The sequence below is a fragment of the Drosophila montana genome, unplaced genomic scaffold, assembly GCF_035044405.1.
Source record: "Drosophila montana isolate Dmon_TW-CO22-7 unplaced genomic scaffold, ASM3504440v1 contig_3733_1, whole genome shotgun sequence".
Classification (NCBI taxonomy): domain Eukaryota; kingdom Metazoa; phylum Arthropoda; class Insecta; order Diptera; family Drosophilidae; genus Drosophila; species Drosophila montana.
The window spans coordinates 251,485-272,642 of record NW_026998620.1 but is presented as its reverse complement, the minus strand read 5'-3'; the positions used below and the strand labels follow the sequence as shown (position 1 = coordinate 272,642).

The following is a 21,158-nucleotide window of genomic DNA, read 5'->3' as shown; positions in this document are numbered from 1 at the left end:
GAGACGCATGTGGTCAAGCGAACCCACAAATAGCCCACACACACAGCCCACACAGACATTAACTCATACACACACACACACGCAGCAAATGCAAATCGAATTTGACGCTGAGCTGTCGAAGTTGTGAAGTGTGTGTAATAAATGTCAAGGCATTTACACGGGTCGTCCTAGACGTCCCTGTATAAGTGTATGTACATACATATTCTGTCCCTTCTAATACGCTTCGAGTGGTGCAGGTTATGAACCTGCGTGTTCTGCGCTCATTACGCATGTGTGTGAGTGTGCTTCTTTGTGCTTGTGTGTGCCTGTGTGTGTGTGCATATGTATGTTAGTAGTACGCATATGCATGGCTCGTCGAAGTAAGGGAGCTTTTAATTTTTGGCATTCTGATGCCCTACACACGGCAGTCGGGCTTATTCGTAGCCTAACCCCAGGCGCCAACAAGAGTACAACCGAAAGTATTTGCATCTAAGCAAGCAGAAATTGTTATATTATTAATATAGTTCACTGCGTTGTTTGTACAGTGTCAACGTTTGTTATTCGTGTACAATTTGTAGTCAGTGTAGCGTCTAAGCTGTGTCAGTTAAGCCGCCTGCTGGCACTCTGTGAAAACGCTGTCGGAGCTTTCGTTATCCATTGGAAACGCTGCTAGAGAAATTGAGTTTGAAATTGCAGTTCAGTCTTGTCGTGAATGCAGCGCAGATCGATATTAAAACCTGGAGCAGCGGGTGGCGCTTTGACAAAAATTCGACATTTAATTTTTGTATCCCCATTTGGGTAGAAATTCCCAAAAAAAATTTCAAGCATCTAATTCACCAGCTTCATATTCCGTACAAAAGTTAAATCAAAATTGTTGGAAAAATTAAAAAAAAAGTGTGTTACAAATCGAGTTGAACAGTTGTGTAAGCAAATCAAGTGCTTGAACAAAATCAGCACTAAAAGGTGAAATCAATAGTTCAATTAATAATAATGTGCTTAAACTAAAAAGATAATTGTTTATTTCATATGTAGAAATATTACCTCTGATGTGGCATTAAAAAATTTTCGCCTACGTACAGTGAAAATTTTCCGATTTTTAGTATGTACATGTACGTTGAGGCGCTTGTGGGCGCCGCAGTAGCAACGGGCGGAGGGGGCGTCCGGCGAGCTTTTGCCACCCCTACGCCAAGCCACATATTCGGCTGCTAACGGTTTGCTAACACGAATAAATTGTAAGAAAAGAAAAAAAATGTGCACGCTCGTGAGCAATTTGTCAAGCAATATGCAAATTAAGTCTACAAAATGCCAAAAACTCAAAGAACATTGCAATCGAAAGTGGAAAACAAGGCAACATTAGCAACAATTTAAGTGATTTGTGCTAAAGAAAAAACAAAAAAGAAAAGAAAAGTAACGGTAACGGTAGCGTAACAGCGTAACAACAGCCGCAGCCAACTTTGCGTACGACGAGCTTTACTCTCCCACTCTCTTTCGCTCGCTCACTCTCTGTCTTTTGATTGACGCTCTCACACACGTCTCACACACGACTACACAAAGAAAAGTTCAATGAAAGTTACACGCGCGGATAAAATTCCAAAGTGTTTCGGTCTCGTGTAGTAATAGTAGACACCAATACAAGGACACGGAAAGCTGCCCGTCAAGGACTGGAATACGAATACGAAAAGGAATACGAATACGCAGAAAGAGCAAGGCGACATTTTTACGTTTTACGCGCGCAACTCCGCATGCTTGTATTAGTGCGTGCGTGCGTGCGTTCGTGCGTCCGTGTGTGTGTGTGAATGAGCGCGCGCCAAGTGCAACATATCTGAGTTAAAGAGATTAAGATATACATACATACAAAAAAGGGACACAGACTATGCACTTGCGGCAATGATAGCCCACAGCATGGAGAACGCCCACAAAATGGACGAGCTGCTGTCCAATGCGCTGTTAAAGCCCGATAATCGGCTACTGCCCGAGCCAGACGAGGCGCCCTGCTCCTCCTCCTCCTCCTCCTCCGACTTGCTGTTCAATAAGGCGCGCCGCCGGCGAAGAGATCTCGCCGAGACTCGCTCACGTCCTTGCCCACGGCCAGCCATTGTGCTGGTGGAATATCGTCGCTCATATCGGGTGCTGATTGTGACGGCGCTTCTGGTCAGCCTGGTGGCCAGTTTTATAACGATCAGTGCCGGCTTCCAGCTGGATGGATCGCAGAGCTCTTTCTACACCTTTCGCAAATGGTATACGGGTCTGAATGGCACGCTGGAGCTGGAGTTCAAGACGGAGCAGCCCAACGGCCTGGTCCTCTATACGGACGACGGCGGCACCTACGATTTCTTCGAGCTCAAACTGGTTGAGGGCGCACTGCGTCTGCGCTATAATCTGGGCGGCGGTGCCCAGATCATCACGGTGGGACGCGAGCTGCACGACGGACACTGGCATAAGGTGCAAGTGCTGCGCAACGATGATCAGACCTCCTTGATTGTCGACGGCGTCTCACAGCAGCGCTCCACCAAGGGCAAGGAGTTCCAGTTCGGCAAATTCGCCAGCAACTCGGATGTGTATGTCGGCGGCATGCCGAACTGGTACAGCAGCAAGCTCGCCTTGCTGGCCCTGCCCAGCGTCATCTTTGAGCCACGCTTCCGTGGCGCCATTCGCAATCTCGTCTATGCCGATCAGCCGGGCGGCGTCACCAGGCGGCAGGAAATGAAGCAGCCGCGTGACATTAAATGTGGCGACGCGCCTTGTGACCATGGCGAGATGCCACCCCGCGAAAGAGGAATGAGGGTAAGTGTCTAATAAAAATCTAAATAAAATTTGAATATACTCGAGTACTTATTATTCTCTATATAAATAACTGTTTGTGCTGACTGATTGACTGACTTATTGACTGACTGACTGACTGATTGAGTGATTGAGTGATTGAATGACTGACGGACTGACTGACTGACTGACTGACTGACTGACTTACTGACTGAGTGACTGACTGACTGACTTACTGACTGACTGATTGACCGACTGACTAATTGACTAATTGACTGACTGACTGACTGAGTGATTGATTGACTGACTGACTGACTGACTTACTGACTGACTTACTGACTGACTTACTGACTGATTGACTGACTGACTTATTGACTGACAGACTGACTGACTGAGTGAATGACTGACTGACTGACTGAGTGACTGACTGACTGACTGAGTGACGGACTGACTGATTGATAATCGACACATAGCCCAAGCTGTATAGAGCTGCACACTAATACGGATCTTGGGAGAGTTCCACCTGCAAGTGTGGAAAAAGAGCGAAAAACGCTTGAGTCAAACTTTTTTTTTACCATCCGATTAGCCTCAAACTCATTTTCTATGATCTTTGTCCAAATTCATATGAGACGTGTTTTATACTTTGTGAAAAATCTATCTCTCCTTGGAATAAACGGAGGTCAAGGATTTGTTGTGTAAATTCTTAAGCATAAAATTATTTTCAAGGAATGAAAATTTATTCGTGATGTGCTGCACTTTTCTTGCAAAACCCAAGCTTCTTTCGGTGGAAATGCGGTTCAAAGATTTCATTTATGAGGTTGGAAAGTGCGGGTTAAAGGTTGGATGAGCAAAAGTTTTTTTTGGCTTAAAGATGCTCAACACGAGACTAAAATGGGCGGAAAACGTTGATTTCAACTTTCGGTTCTTATTTCGAAGGACTTCAAACTCATTTTCGTATATCAATGTAAAATATAACTAATATGTGGGGTTTAAGACAAGGATAAGAATAAGGAAATGGGTAATATATGTCTACAATTTGAAGCAAAACTTGAACCAGGCGGCGCCGGGAAATGCCAGCTAGTATAGTAGATATAGCCCGACCTTTGCTGGTCCAATTAATTTTAAAACTTAAACTTACTCGTACTTTTCTTTTCTCCATCTGGAGATCGTTAAAAAGATGACCTCGGCCAACATTGAGCCCGGAGTAGATATTCCAATATTCCGATAGCGAGGGAATGAATTACCCAACATAGCGTAAAAGCCGTTACAATCCAAAAGTCTAACGTCCGCAAAGTCTTTTCTTAGTTATCGCACGTTAAATATCGTGCGATAACTAAGAAAGTTATCGATAGGAGGTTCAGCTTCACGTTGCGTCGCTATCTGCGACGATAGTTAAAACCGTTATTGAAAAAAATTTTATGTATAGCCTTAAAAAGTATTTCGAATAGGGATTATTGTGTATTAAAAGCAGTTAAGAATACATCAAAGTGCAATCTTCTTTTATGTTTTTATTTTGCATCAATTTTTGACTTGCGTTTAATTGTTGTAGGGCGTTCGCGGCAACACAACCGACGCCTGTGAGCGCAACGATCCCTGCCAGCATGGCGGCATATGCATATCGACTGACTCGGGTCCAATATGCGAGTGTCGTAATCTGGAGTACGATGGCCAGTATTGTGAGAAGGAGAAGGCGCCATCCGAAGCAACGTTCCGCGGTACACAGTTCCTCTCGTACGATCTGGGCCAGACGGGCGCAGAGCCCATTGTCAGTGCCCAGGATGCCATCTCCTTCTACTTTCGCACCCGGCAGCCGAACGGACTGCTCTTCTACACGGGCCATGGCACTGACTATCTGAACCTGGCGCTGCGCGATGGCGGCGTCTCGCTAACCATGGGCCTGGCCAATGGCAAGCAGGAGATGCACATAAAGCCCGCCAAGGTGCGATTCGATGATCATCAGTGGCACAAAGTGACCGTCCATCGCCGCATTCAGGAAATCTCGTCCATAACCAGCTTCTGTCGGGTGCGTATTTATTTCCACAAAGTGCTCAAGGGCAAAGATCTGATTGGCGCTGCTCTTCTACAGCTCGTCACGGTCGTGGATGACGTTTACACGGATCACTCGCACATCGCCGGCAAGTTTACCATGCTCTCCTCCTCGCGCGTCTATGTCGGCGGCGCTGTCAATCCTCGTGCTCTGCTCGGCGCTCGCGTGCACAACAACTTCGTCGGCTGCCTGCGCAAGGTGGAGTTCTCGGCGGACACGTTGAACCTTAATCTCATCGATCTGGCCAAAAGCGGCTCCAAGCTAATACAGGTGGCTGGCAATGTGGAATACCAGTGCCCCAGCGGCGATCCCCAGGACCCGGTCACATTCACCACACGCGAATCCCATTTGGTAAGTTATCCGGGAAGTCGGTTCTCTTCAAGCTTATCCCCTATCCCGGACCCGTTTAGGTGTTGCCCCCCTGGGAGACGGGCAAGCAGAGCTCGATAAGCTTTAAATTCCGGACTAAGGAACCCAATGGCATCATCATATTGGCCACGGGCTCCAAACAGCCACGCGCCAAAAACGTAAGCCCCTAAGCCTTAATTTCACTTATCCTCCAGCTGCTAATCCTCCATCGTTGCAGCCTGTGTTGATTGCCATTGAGCTGCTCAACGGTCACATCTATATACATCTGGATCTGGGATCGGGCGCCTCGAAGATACGCGCCTCGCGACGCCGCGTGGACGATGGCGACTGGCACGATCTCATCCTGCGCCGCAACGGTCGCGATGCCAAGGTGAGCGTGGACGGTGTATGGAACGATTTCCGTACGCCCGGCGACGGCACCATACTCGAGCTGGACGGACACATGTATGTGGGTGGCGTTGGGCCCGCCTACAATAGCGTTGCCTGGCCGGCGGCCATCTGGACGGCGACGCTGCGTCAAGGATTTGTCGGCTGCTTGCGTGACCTGGTGCTCAGCGGCAAGGCGATCGATATAGCAGCCTTTGCACGCGTTCAGGATTCCGGTGAGTGTGTCCCCTTCCATTTGTTATATGGTAAACATGTCCTGATTTGCCGCATTTTCTGCAGCTTCTGTGAAACCGTCGTGCCATGTGCAGGGCAATGTGTGCGGAGGCAATCCCTGCCTGAATGGCGGCACTTGTCTGGAGGGCTGGAACCGACCCATCTGCGACTGCTCGGCAACCCTGTACGGCGGACCTACCTGCGGCCGGGAGCTGGCCACCTTGGCCTTCAATGGCAGCCAGCACATGACCATTTGGCTGGCCAATGGCCAGGGCACCAAGACCCAAACGGAGGAGCTAGTCATACGCTTCAAGACATCGCGACCGGCCGGGCTGCTGCTCCTAACCAGCGCCGAATCCAACTCGCCGGATCGACTAGAGATCGCGCTAGTAGCGGGTCGTATTCGCGCCAGCGTTCGGCTCAGCGATCGGGAGAAGGTCAGTTCTCCAGCTTCACAGCTTCAAGCAACTAATGTATCCATATTCTGCAGAACCTGCTCGCTGGCCAATCGGTGCTCAATGACAATAATTGGCACACCATACGCTTTTCGCGCCGAGCGTCCAATTTGCGTCTACAAGTCGACGGGGCTCCCCCCGTCAGGGGTATGTTATGTATGTATCAACAGCACCATCTATTGCCCTACTACGTGTCGTGCCGTGTCGTTTTTTTGAAAGGAAACTCCTTCTCGAGTCTCCTGCTAATCCATATATACTCCTTGTTAGTTTCTAACTGAAGTGTGCCCTCCAGCAACAACAAGTTCAAGCCCCAGCTCCAATATCAACCATTTTATATCGACAGTTATAGCCAGAATACAGTTATATATACCCCCTGCTCCGCCCCCCTTTTGGCGTGAAGGTGTGTGAAGGTGCTAGGATTTCAATTCAAAAAAAAAAAAGTGCAGTCAGCAGCGGTTTTTTCGGTTTTTCTAAACTTCAATTTTTACTTTGAGAGATTTTTAAGTTGACTTTTACACACACACACACATGCACGACAATAAACACACACACATATACACATGCAATAAAAAAAAAACAGGATATTGATAAGGAAATAACTTAAGGAAAACCTTAAAAATATATCATATATTTGCTTTCCCATATACGTTTGCTTTCCCAACATTTCTTTGTTGCTCATTACGCATTTCTCATTTCTTAACGGCATTTGGACATTTGTCACGATCATTACACACATATTTATATACCCATATTCACAGTCACCGTTACACACACCAATACATTGTACGCCCCTTTCACGTAATTACGTAACTACCTTAACTCCATTTACTTTGTATTTGAATTGATTTTGAATCCCAAAAAAGAAGATGATGTTTCCATTTGAATACTCGTTCCATAATCATTTATTTTGACTCTCGTTAGTTTTTTTGAGACTTTTTCAAACATCTTGATGTTGTGTTTTCATTTGCGATACCTCTTACTCTGCCATATAAGTATTTTGTTATGATTTTTTATTCGACTATATGATTGCCAATACCATTTCAATGAATTAACTTATCAGCAATACATAGCATACATAACTATGTATGTATGTATGTATATTCTCTTATGTATAAATAAGAATACATTTAAAACAAAAATAGAGTTCGTTTTAAAAGACAAATCCAGGTGTACAGCTGCCAAAAAAAAAACGCATTGAATGTTATACATACATATGAAATTGATTGTCTTGTAAATTGTTATGTCCTTGAAAATATTATCATATTGAGTACTTATAGATGTACATGAATATTATTCATCTTTGGGTTACATTATTATGACCTTGATGTTGAGTTGATGGCTTTTCGAATAACTAAATTAACAATTAATTCGAAAATATATAAGAATTGTGTATGTCTTTACTTTTCGTGCTGTAGTCTTACAGTTCATTCCTTGTTCAACACTAACGCTTAACATAATCTGTTACTTACATGGGACCTGCTGCCATTGTGACCGTGTGTACTTCTGTTAATACAGGCCATGTGACGTCACAAAATGTCATTATTTTGAATGGCCAGACTCAACATCAAGCATTGTAAATTGATTATAATTTATGATTTATGATTTGATTTGCTATTGTTTTCATGTAAATATCAAAGATTTGTACTTACAGGCATAATTAGTATAAGCTAAACAAAGAAAGTGTGTTTAAATAACTGCCATTTAATAATTAAACGACACGTGTGGTATGTGAACAGATTGTTTCAGGAGTGTGTAATTAAAATGCATATGTGTTTCTTTTATATGTAAAAACATAACAACAGCAGCAGCAGCAACAACAGCAACTAATGTCGAATGCAAATGCAATTTTCTAATCACAAATGTGATCTTAACGACCTTTTCTATTTCAAAATGCAAACAGCAACAATGAAAAGCGAAAAACGTGAAAAGAAAGTAAAGAAAAACCAACGAAAATATTTCAATTGCAATTTCAATTCTTTTAGGCGAGAGCAAAAAAAAAAAATCGACACGCAAGAACTCGGTGAAGCATTTTTTTGCCAAATCGCTCGATAAAAGTCGCGTCAAGGATGCGAGCGTGACGACAAAAGAAAATAAAAAAATGAGAAAGTAACTGTAAATGAAAATGTTAAGAAAATGCTGTCCGAGCGCACGCGACCTGTGACTTATTGAGACGAGAAGGCAAAACAATGTTTGGAAGCACCCAGGGCTGTAATTTTGCACCATTTAATATGTAATTAGCTTTGTGTTAAGTAAACTACTTATGTACTAGTTAATAACTACTACTAGCTAATAAGCGTGTCCAAACTAGTTTCTCGTTGTGTGTAAGTGTCGTAAATGTGAAAGCTCGCCAAGAAGCGGCGCCGGCGCCAGCAACCAGGCGGCTCCCGTGGACGCTTCCTGGCTGCTTGCCCTCCCTCCCCCCCGGGGCCAGATTTGGCCGGTGCACACATACACGCACGCACGCGCGCACACACGCACGCACACAAGCACACGCGAATATTTGCTGCACCTCGGTTGTTATGTACACACGCACACGCACACCAATAACTTTTGCACACACCACACACGTCAGCGTTTGCATGTGCGCACCTGAAATAAATGAGAACGCAACAAAAAAAATAAAAAAGGAAGCAAAATTAATAACTTTGAATAAACAATAGCCGAAAATCGCATGACTTGCTGTACATGCCACGCTCTATATATATATATATAACTCTCTCTCTCTCTCTCATATTTCTCTTTTTGTCGAGTACTTAAGAAAATTAACTGTCACAATTCAAATGCGGCTAATTATATGGTTAAAAAAGCAGCTGCAACAATTGTGAACCACTTTGCATTTCACCTAGTTTTAGTCAATTTCATTTCTCTCCATCACTTTCTATCTCTCTCTCTCTCTCTCTCTCTCTCTCTCTCTGTAAGTCCAGTTATCGCTTTCGGCAGTCATTTGCATGTCCAGATATCAATCATTTCCACGCGTGGCCCACGCGTCGTATGCGCCTTGTGGTCGCTGCCCGTTGAGGCAAATGCACCGTTATTAGCTAGACGTAGTCAACGTATAGGTGACACGCACACACCAACACACACACGCACACATACACAACATAACCCATTTATACAAACTGTACAAGATTTGAGTATAAATTGCAAATCGATGTTTAGTTTCAATGTCGTTCAAAAATGAAGCAAAATTCACAATATTATAACGTGTTCTTTTTTGTTTTTTTTTTTATTTTCGAGTTTCGTTTAGGTGAAAAAAGGAAAAGAAAAAATTATAAAAAATAAATTCTAACATTTTCTTTTTCGGTTTCATTTCTTAATCCTTGGTTAATATTCTTTCAAGCAATGCACCTAATGAATAAAAAAATGTCACCGCTACGTAAAGTAATCGCAATGAAATTGTATCTCACACACCAAATACCCTATAAAATGCCATATGCCTACTCAGTATGTATGTGGTTAGATATATATATATATGTATATGTATGTATATCAACAAGCGCACCCAACTAACCTAACCTAACCTAACTATATATAGTACTTATTTACCTAACTACACTAGTCTAACGATTATTCATGGAGCGTTTATCTTTAATTTTTCTCTATATTTATCAGTTCACACACACACACACACATGTGTATACATATATATGATAACTATCCGTAACTGTGCACCTTTCTTTAGTATGTACCCAAAGCTGCGACTGTCGAGTGACACCTAACTAAATACTCTAAAAAAACTGCTTGAAACGATTTTGAATCAAACTTAGCTCTATGTCTACTAAATGCATACAACTATATACTCCACTATATACTCTACTACTACTCTATATACTCTTTACTCCATTTTGAATACAAATGCGTATGTGCTTCTTGTAACTAAAACATTCGTTTCGTCACCAACAACAACAACTAATATATCCATATCTCGTATACATATATACTATGTAGTACAGTACACATACATGTATGTATGTGTGTATGTATGTGTATGCCTTAACCTATACCAAATGTTAACGGTACTCTAGTCTAACTAAACAATTAGACCCGGCTAGCCCGTTTCCCTCGAGGTTTATCAATCTATGCTGTATATTCTTTGCACAGCTGAGACAATACTGGGACGCCACAGCACCATGGAGATCCGTTCGATTCATCTGGGCGGGCTGTTCCACGCCGAGGAGGAGATCCAAATGACCTCGACCATGCCGAACTTTGTGGGCCAAATGCAGGGCTTCATATTCAATGGTCAGCGGTAAGCAAAGGAATCTTTTTCTGGCTCTTAGTTGGCACCTAAATCCTTTATTGGTTTCTCTCTTAGTTACCTGGACATCGTTAAGTCGCTGGGACCGGAGCTGTCAGCGCTGCCGAGCGCCACGTTCAAGCTGACGGCACGGTTCGTCAACTCGCCGGCGGGACAGCCGTATCATGCGGCCACCTTTCGCTCCAAGCACTCGTATATTGGTCTGGCCATGCTCAAGGCCTACACGAGCATATCGATAGACTTTCGCTTCAAGACCGTCGAGCCGAATGGCCTGCTCGTCTTCAATGGCGGGCGACGCAATGATTTCGTCGCTGTGGAGCTGGTCAACGGACACATACACTACACATTCGATCTGGGCGATGGGCCTGTGACGATGCGCGATAAGTCGCGGATACACATGAACGACAATCGCTGGCATCAGGTCAGCATTAGGCGGCCCGGACCCAAGACGCACACATTGACCGTGGACGATTCGTTTGAGATAATCACATTGACCGGCAACAATATGCATCTCGAGCTGGCGGGCATCCTCTATATTGGCGGCGTATTCAAGGACATGTACTCGAAGCTGCCGGGCTCAATATCGTCCCGTTCCGGTTTCGAGGGTTGCCTGGCCTCGTTGGATCTGGGCGATAGCTCGCCCTCGCTGACCAGCGATGCGGTTGTGCCCAGCTCGCTGGTGGTCACCGGCTGCGAAGGACCGACCAAGTGCAGCCAGAATGCGTGCGCCAATCGCGGCGTTTGTGTTCAGCAATGGAATGCCTATGCCTGCGAATGCGACATGACCTCCTACACGGGTCCGACCTGCTATGACGGTGGGTTTCATTTTGAAAGCTTACCTAGAGTTTACCAATTTAAATATATGTATATTGTAGAGTCCATTGCGTACGAGTTTGGCAACAACAAGGGCATGGTGCAGTACAGCTTCCCGGAGAATTCACAGGCAGACACCGAGGAGGACAACATTGCGCTGGGCTTCATCACGACCAAACCGGATGCCGTGCTGCTACGCATCGAGAGCGCCACCACGCAGGATTACATGGAACTGGAGATTGTCGAGGGCAATATCTTTATGGTGTACAACATCGGGAGCGTGGATCTGCCGCTGGGCGAGATCGGCACCAAGGTCAACGACAATGCCTACCATGTCGTGCGATTCATCCGCAAGGGCGGCAACGCGACCCTCCAGCTGGACGACTACAATGTGCAGGCGCTCACGCCGCAGGGTAAGTTGGAGTAGTTCTCTTCGAAGATCTCTCTGTTGATCTGGAATCTCTCTCTGTTTCGGACAGCACACCACTCGACCGTCTTCAATACCATGTCCAATATTCAGGTGGGCGGCAAATTTAGCCGCAACGGTCGCACCAGGATCGAGCGTCCATTTGCGGGCGTCATTGCCGGCTTGTCGGTGAACAAGCTGCGCATTTTGGATCTGGCCGTTGAGCGCGATCCGCATATCAGCATTCGTGGAGATGTTCAATTGGTAACTGGAGTATTAGATAGAAATGATCTGCAGAGAATGCAGCAGGTTAGGGAATTTATTTGAAATTTTACTTTCAATTCCTCTCTCAACTTTCAAACTTTTCAAGTATTTTTCTCATCGTAACAAAACAAGTTTATTCCAAATTCTTTCTTTAATCAACCAAAAACCAAAATTAAATCGAAATATCGTCAATTAATCAGCTTTATTCGTTGTGTGTGCGAACCGCATTTCCTGCTCTACAAATATTAATTGTACAGTCCAGATACAGATACAGATACAGATACAGATACAGATACAGATACAGATACAGATACAGATACAGATACAGATACAGATACAGATACAGATACAGATACAGATACAGATACAGATACAGATACAGATACAGATACAGATACAGATACAGATACAGATACAGATACAGATACAGACACACAGATACAGATACAGACACACAGATACAGATACAGACACACAGATACAGATACAGACACACAGATACAGATACAGACACACAGATACAGATACAGATACAGCTATAGATACAGATACAGATACAGATACAGATACAGATACAGATACAGACATACCGATACAGATACAGATACAGATACAGATACAGACATACAGATACAGACATACAGATACAGATACAGATACAGATACAGATACAGATACAGATACAGATACAGACATACAGACATACAGACATACAGACATACAGACATACAGACATACAGACATACAGACATACAGACATACAGACATACAGACATACAGACATACAGACATACAGACATACAGACATACAGACATACAGACATACAGATACAGATACAGACATATAGACATACAGACATACAGACATACAGACATACAGACATACAGACATACAGACATACAGACATACAGATACAGACATACAGATACAGATACAGATACAGATTAAATGTGATGCAGGCGGGAAATTCGGTTGCACATTGAAAACTTAAACTTAAACTAAAACTAACTAATTAGCTACTAAATGTATAAGCTAGTGTAAATGCCATATTTGATTTCCGTTTATACTCCAAATATATTTATATATATATATATATTCATTTCCCTTGGTTCTGTCAGTCTTCCACATTAATCTTAACGCAACGCTTTTTGTAACCAGCACCAGCAAATAATCTCCCCCCAAGAAATTGCCACTAATCAGTTTTTTGCACAGCATAAGCAATAATCAATACATATATATATTTAACCATATATATGTATGTATTATGTATAACTATTTATAAGTACTCACATCTATAGATATACATATCCAGATAGATTTATCGTTTCGTTTGCACTGTAACTCGCCTCGTTTCGGTTTGAAGCCAGTTTAAACGCACTAACGCTGCATGACTCTGTACATAATCAGCACAAAATACTCAAATACACTACACTACATAGTACATGAGCTAACACATCCATTTACACACAAGCATATATAATACCCAAACTCAGAGAAAAAATCATTAATCAAATTGTATCTCAAGAAAGTGTTAAATATTTCACTTTCATTTAAAGTCATTTTTTTATATTTTAATAGTTCTGTAAAATTTGTGCTTTTATTTAAAAAAAAAATGTTTGCGACTAATTCAGGCCCAATTTCTGCCTTTATTCAGAAAAAAAAATCATGAATTTCATCCTAAATTCAAGTTTAGCAGCGAAAATTGTAGCTTAAAAAAGTTTGCCGAGCTTTTAAAATAAGACAAATATTTTACTTTCATTAAGTTCTGTTTTTTATTAAGTCCAAAATTAAACTAAGTAACTTAAAGTTTATTTATTTTTTTTAAGCCGAGATTCTAAGAGACAAGATTCATTTTGTTAAATATTTTACTTTCATTAAAAGTTTTTGTTTTAAATATTTTATTAAGCCCAAAATTAATGAAAATTAAAAAAAAATCAAAAAAGTTCCGTGAATTTTTTTACTTTTATTTAATTTTGAAGTCTAAGCCGCACTTAATTTAAGAAAGTCAAAATGTGCTTGAAATATTAGCAACAAAATTGATTTATTTCTATCCGAGAAAGTTTTTTTTTAATGCCGAAATTCTAAAAGATAAGTCTTATTATTTTAAATATTTTACTTTCATTAAAAGTTTTTTTTTTTAAAAATATTTTGTTAAGCTCAAAATTGTTAAGAAACTTAAAAAGATAAAAATCGTTTTTTTTTTTTTACTTTTATTTAACTTGGATACCTCGCACTTAATCTAAGAAAGTCAAAATATGCTTGAAATATTAGAAAGAAAAATGTATTATATCTACCCCAGCTATATTCTGGATATATGTACTGATTTTTTCTCTGAGTGTACACATCACTTGGTTAACATATAATGCACCTACTCGAGTAACAATCACTAACAAAACAATAATAATCGCTTGGCCAGTTCGGCGTTAGATCAACTGAAGTAAATTTAGACTTTGAATTTTACTCGACTACAGACGCCAGCGAGCGGCTATCCGGGCGCCATAGACGATCTGATCTTCTCCGGGGCCGGGTCCGGTTGTCGCGGCGACGACGAGGACGAGTGCACGCCGCCATTCGAGTCCGGCAGCGGCGATGATCTGATAACGCCCGTCTATGTGCCGCCCACCAAGCAGACGACGACCACGCAGCAGTCCAACAGCAACAACAACAACAACAACACGAACAACAACAACATGAACAACAACAACAACAATGGCACGGAGCGCGCCTGCGATGATGAGGACTGTGTGCATGGTTCCGGGGATTATGGCGAGACAACGGAACAGTTCACATCGACCAGCACGGCCAAGGCTGCAGGTGAGCTCCTTCTCCTTTTTTATTTGATTTTCTGATTGATTTTCTGCCAGTGTGGTGTCATTTTGTCATTGACATTTGCATCACACATCACATCATCAACAGACACAATTAGCTAGCCAAACTGTATTGTTCGAGTACATATAATATATATATATCCATATGTATATAAGTAGAACTAGAACGTTTCACGTGCCTAGCACACACACACACATATATATAAGCGTGTGTGTGTATTAACTTCTAGTTAAGCCGCTTTTCAGTTAAAGATGTTCTTCTCTGGGTTTTTGCGCGCCTTGAACTATGCTACGCTTTTGAACGCTTACAAAAAAACACACAAACACACAGACATACATATCACAGATACACACACACATTGATCAGCTTAAGCTCAGAACATTTAGACTGGACAACTAGAGTAAAAGAATGGGAGCACGCAAAGTCGTCTTGGTTCGCATGCTCAGACAGCAAGAGAGTAAGAAATGTGGTAGAACGGCATCGCTGTGTTGTTATCTCGCTCTCACTACAGGCAACTGCTTTGGCTTACGCTCAACCATATGATTAGTGTTGTAGAACGGCATCGCTGTTAACTCGCTCTCTAACTCTCAGTGCTCTCAATGCTCTCTCTTTATGTTAAGGGATCGTTTAAATGTGTGTGTGTGGTCCCATTCTTTGACTCTAGTTGTTCAGTTCATATATTTTATGCTTAGTGTTTTAACTCAACTCTCGAAAATCAATACTCAATCTCAGTCTCACTCAACTCGTGTCATCCTCAGTTCAGCCTCAGTTCAGCGCCCGAAAAAAAAGTCGCCCACTTCATGCACTTTGTTGTTGATGATGCTTCTAATTTGAACTGACAATGAGTACGCCTTATGTGTCTCTTTCAGAATGTGAACACGTCTTCATATTTCTGACTGTGATTGCGCCTTGGATACTCTGTAAATTTAACTAAAACTAATACAAATCGAAATGCGATACGCAAATACAAAGCAATGCACATAGGCTAAGCTCCTAAATAGACAGTGTCTAACTACTTATATACCTATATATATACATTATATATATATACAATATATTTAGCATATATGTATTATATGTATCTGAGCAATACCACCAACAACAGCAACAAGATATCGAACAACAACAACAACTCCAATTAATCCTACAACTATTTAAACAACACACGAAAAAAAGCGTTTGGGCTGGGTTCAAGGATCAGGGGCACTTTAACATTAATCGAGTAGGTTTAAAGCGAACCGAACTTTATTGATGTATTGAAGAAAATAATTTTTAAAAACATTTCTCTCGTTGCAAACTTTCTTAAATTAAAAAAAATTATACTTTTCACAATGTTCACAAAAGATATTTGAACCTAAAAGTATTTTCCTGAAGGGAAAATAATTTTTTAAAAAACTTTTCCAAACATTTCTTTCATTACAAATTTTCTTAAATTAAAAAAAATATACATTTTAAAATGTTTTCAAAAGATATTTGAACTTACAAAAATACTTTTCAAAAACTTTTCTATAAATTTCTTTTATTACAAATTTCTTAAATTAAAAAATATACATTTTAAAATGTTCACAAAAGATATTTTTTAAAAACTTTTCTATATATTTCTTTAAAATATAAATTTTAAAATGTTCACAAAAGATATTTGATTTAACTTACAAATTGTTTTCATTTGAAGAAAATATTTGTAAAAACTTTTCTTTCATTACAAATTTTCTTAAATTAAAAAATATATAAATTTTAAAATGTTTTCAAAAAATATTTTTTAAAAAGTTTTCTATATATTTCTTTAAAATGTTTTCAAAAGATATTTGATTTAACTTACAAATTGTTATTATTTGAGCAAAATACTTTTTAAAAACAATTCTTTCATTATAAATTTTCTTAAATCTATAAATCTCTTTCGATCAAATTTTCTGAAATTAAAAAATATAAATTTAAAAATGTTTTCAAAGGATATTTGAACCCACAAATTATTTTCCTTTGAGATTCCAATGCATCAGAAAATGTTCGCAGGAAAAAACGTGTAATTAAATGCCACACATACATGCATATATTTAAAAATAAAATGTATGTGAGCAGTCGATATGTAAATGTATGTAAATACCCGTAGCAATGTGTGTGAAAGATGGAAAGAAAGAAAGTATTTTTGCATAATTAATTTACATACGACGAGAAATAGCTTAAGTACACAAATGTACGTTTAGTTCTCTCTTCCAATTGTACATATCAGCCAGCCAGCATATCTCTCAATTATCAATATCGAAACTACGCTCTTAAAAGTTTATGTTTAATAAATTATCAAAACTAATATACTCTCTCTTTGGGGCGGGCACACACGCACTGCCACAGCACAGAGCACAAGCAGCACTCAGAGTATTCTGTATCCAAATAAGACACTAAAAATTGATGCTCCACTTGCAGAGTCCAACAACGAGCTGGTGACCGCATCCACAACCGGACGCAGCGATCTCACCACCGAGCAGCAGCAACATGGCAGCAGCAGCAGCAGCAGCAGCGGAGGATTGGGCAGCAGCAGCACCTCTACGTATATGACTACAATGTCCAGCAGCACGTCCAGCAGCCAGCCGAGCAGCAGCAGCGAGAGCAGCACGACGACAACAGCCTCGACGACAACAACAACAACCTCGACAACAACGGTGATGAGCAGCACAACAGCACAGCCGGAGATGCGCACCACAGTCGCGGAGCACGAAACCACGCACGATATCTACGTGGCAATAGGCGGCGCAGGAGGCGGAGGGGGAGGCGACGGCAATCGGGATCATGAGCGCATGCAGCTGCCCGACTCGGATCACCAGCTGCCGCCGATGCCGCCGCCGCTGCCACCGCAGCCGGATCCGCCGCCATACGGACCTTACGGCGGCGGCACGACCACGTACAACAGCAATGTGAACAGCTATCGGCCCAAGGGCGGCAAGGGCGGGCGCATCAATTCGATTGAGGAGGAGCGCACGGCCATGATCATTGGCATTGTGGCGGGCATTCTAATTGCGGTAATCCTGGTGATCTTGCTGGTGCTGTGGCTCAAGTCGAACGGCGATCGCGGTTACAAGACGGAGAGCGAAAAGGCCGCCGCCTACGGTTCGCATAATCCGAATGCCGCGCTGCTGGGCAACACGAGCACGAATGGCTCGTACCATCAGCAGCGACAGCATCATCAGGCAGCCGGCGGCGGACTACCGGGACAGCTACATGGTCAGCACCAGCTGCACCAGCAGCAGCAGCACCAGCAGCAGCAGCAGCAGCAGCAGCACAATATCAACGTAGGGGGAGGGGGAGGCATGATGTCCAGCGGCAGCGGCTCGCTGGGCTACGGCAGCGACGGGCGACCCCAGATGGCGGGCCTGGTGCAGCCGAAGGCCAAGAAGCGCGACTCCAAGGATGTCAAGGAGTGGTATGTGTAAGTGCCAGCTAAAAAACATAACAAAACAGCGTCAAATTAGCAATACGACAGGTGATCTCCAGGTGATCCAGGTGATCCAAGACAAAACCAAGTACTTTACTTCATTTAAAGACAAGAAATGATAAATAATATACATATATTTATTTAGCAATCTCTCGACACAAGCATTGACAAAGTGTACAAATGACAACGGGAAGGATAATAAGGAGCATTCCTTTGTTATGGACACAAATGAAGATTACATTAATAAACACACACACAATATTTTAGCTGCATACGCATTAAGTTTTAAAGGTATTCGAAGAAAAAAGTTACAAGCAAAAAGAACAACTTAAATCAGCAAAAAAAAACTATGCCCAAGTAATTATTGCTTCAAACTCAAGACTTGCTAAAAAAGAAAACAAAAAAAAGAGAATAGAAATCACACGCATATATCATTGTGTTATAAAATAAATGACGCCACTAGCCAATCAAATAATTGTGTATAATATATCGCTAATAAATAATTAAATACAAATATAAAGCATGAGCAAATGTTAGCTAAGCGCGGCCTATATTAAAGCAAACCTAAACTAGAATTACACACAATTTAGCGCAATTCGATGTAAACGTAAATTATTATTCTATAAAAATACTATACAAATACAAATACAAATACAAATACAATATATAAAGTTCGACAAAGCAGCGTGTAAAGTTACAAATTCTGGTGCTGAAAATTAAATATTCGAATTATTATTCTAATGATAATGCAATAATTAAATGCAAAATATTGTTTATTGAGACCGGCTTTAATTAAAGTTAATTGACAGAAATTGAATACAATTTTGCAATTTGGTTGACTAAGCGATTTCTTTAATAATTAATTGATTCAAACAATTTAATTCGTAAAAAAACGAAAAACGAAGCCAACCTATATATACTTTAAATATATGTATATGTATTTGAGACTATATATTGTCATGGACTCCTCCTAAACAATATGAACTCGGACATATCAATTCAAGAGACACACACACTCTCTCACACACACACACACACACACACAGAGACACAGACAGGCACATGCGACACTTGACACTGAAGCGAACCTACCTAGCTTTTTTACAAATGCTAACAAATGTGAGCAGAATTACTTTACAGCTGAAAAAAGGGAAACGGAAACGAAAACGGAAACGGAAACAAGCAACAATTTTACAGTATTAGAGCCGCTTTTGTGCATATTTTTCGAGGCTAACGTGACGTATACGCAATCAGCAGCAGCAGCAACTAACAATAAGGCAAAACTACCAATACAAACACAAGCACACCTACACACGCACACCTACACACACTCACACAGATTTAACTTCAATCATTTGTACTTGCATATATCAATTTGGAAGGCTTTATTTAATTCCGCTGCTATTTGTATACCACATTTTTGTACACTTATATACTCTTATACACTTGTACTCACATATATATCTATATATATATTGGAGTTATACACGCACACACACACACTTACAACACGCGAATTGGCTGAATAAATTCCTCTTAAATTTGCTTTAAATTAAAATTTAATATATATATGTATATTTACATATATGTACATTTGACTACTATTTATATAGAATTACCAAATTTTTTCGATACATTTTTGAGTTATTATATTACCTCAACTTGTATACAAGCGAAATACAACACGACAAACAAACAAAACAAAAAAAAACTAGCGAATCTAGCAAAAGAGAACACTTAGGACACTTACAACACTATACAATGCACATATATATATACATACATATACACACACATATATACAAAGGCAACCCTACTTACATATATACTCTACTCTTTATAAATGTACATCTATACAACATATACATACACATATACAATATATTGTAACGATTGTAATTAATGAACTATTATTATTATGTATTTTGTCCCTTCGAACAAATTAAAATGCTGTTGATAACAAATTAAACATTCCCACTTAAATATGTATGTACCACTCTCCAATGGCTACGACAAATTTCTCTCTCTATATATACATCTATATATATATATATATATGTATGTATGTATGTATCCTCTCACAATGTTAATGCTGCACAAGGAAAAAAAACTCTGCATTTAAAGTAAACCACAAAGTTTATTCATTTCGAATTGAAGTAAACTCAAATTTTGCCTTGCGATTATTAAAAGTGCACCCCAAAAAACGAAAACCAAATAAATTCAACCTATTGAAAATTCTACGCGCCATGCAAATAAAACTTAATAAGTTGTTTAATAACAATATATTAGATAAAGCAAATACAACTACCAATTGATTAACGAATAATGTTATGTATGATAAACCTAAATGATAAGGGGCAACGCAAGTACAGTTAGTTTAATGAGTAACAGTAACGGTAACGGTAACTTAGTTAAACCATGTAATAGTTGAATGATTGTAGGAACAGGTAAATGCGAATGAAATGCAAACAATGTATCAATACAACTTAAACTTACATATATCTATTTAGGCTTAATATCATTGTTATCTAATATATATATACGAAATTACCACACACACCCACAAACACACCCAAACACACACACATACACACACACACACGTACCCAGTATATAGCGACAAAGAATATGTATATGAACATGTAATGGCTGCGCCTATATTATAACAAATCGTAACGTGTATGGACATGTAGCGGCAGTGATTGTTAATGAAATGGCTTTGTTTTGTGTTAGATTTTATAATTTATGAGAAAGAAAAAACGGTATAAAATTGCATACAAATACAGAATGACTGACAAAACACAGAATTATAACATTGCATATAATAAATAAAATAAAAGTATTAAAAACGGTGTTTTTTTTGTTTTTAAATAATAAAAAAATTATTTGTGAACTCACCATGCAAACCTTATTGAACAGCCAGCAAGTTCAACTGACATCGCATCTTCGTTGT

At 40.6% G+C, this 21,158-nt stretch overlaps 1 protein-coding gene across 6 annotated transcripts; it reads left to right on the top strand.

Annotated features, from left to right (window-relative positions):
- Nucleotides 1-580: 580 nt before the first annotated feature.
- On the top strand, nt 581-21,038 carry Nrx-1 (Neurexin 1). Of its 6 annotated transcripts, none has more exons than XM_064694296.1 (13): nt 581-2,763; nt 4,289-4,762; nt 4,826-5,137; nt 5,197-5,313; nt 5,373-5,757; nt 5,822-6,192; nt 6,246-6,357; nt 10,312-10,459; nt 10,526-11,283; nt 11,344-11,694; nt 11,761-11,996; nt 14,424-14,766; nt 17,200-21,038. In XM_064694296.1, the coding sequence occupies exons 1-13, from the start codon at nt 1,867-1,869 to the stop codon at nt 18,201-18,203; spliced, it is 5,508 nt and encodes a 1,835-aa protein (XP_064550366.1). In that variant the 5' UTR covers nt 581-1,866; the 3' UTR covers nt 18,204-21,038. The 6 variants fall into 6 exon arrangements, with proteins under 6 accessions (XP_064550366.1, XP_064550367.1, XP_064550364.1 ...); XM_064694297.1 differs by having other exon boundaries at nt 6,246-6,366; nt 11,761-11,951; nt 14,400-14,766; XM_064694294.1 differs by having other exon boundaries at nt 6,246-6,366; nt 14,400-14,766.
- Nucleotides 21,039-21,158: the final 120 nt, after the last annotated feature.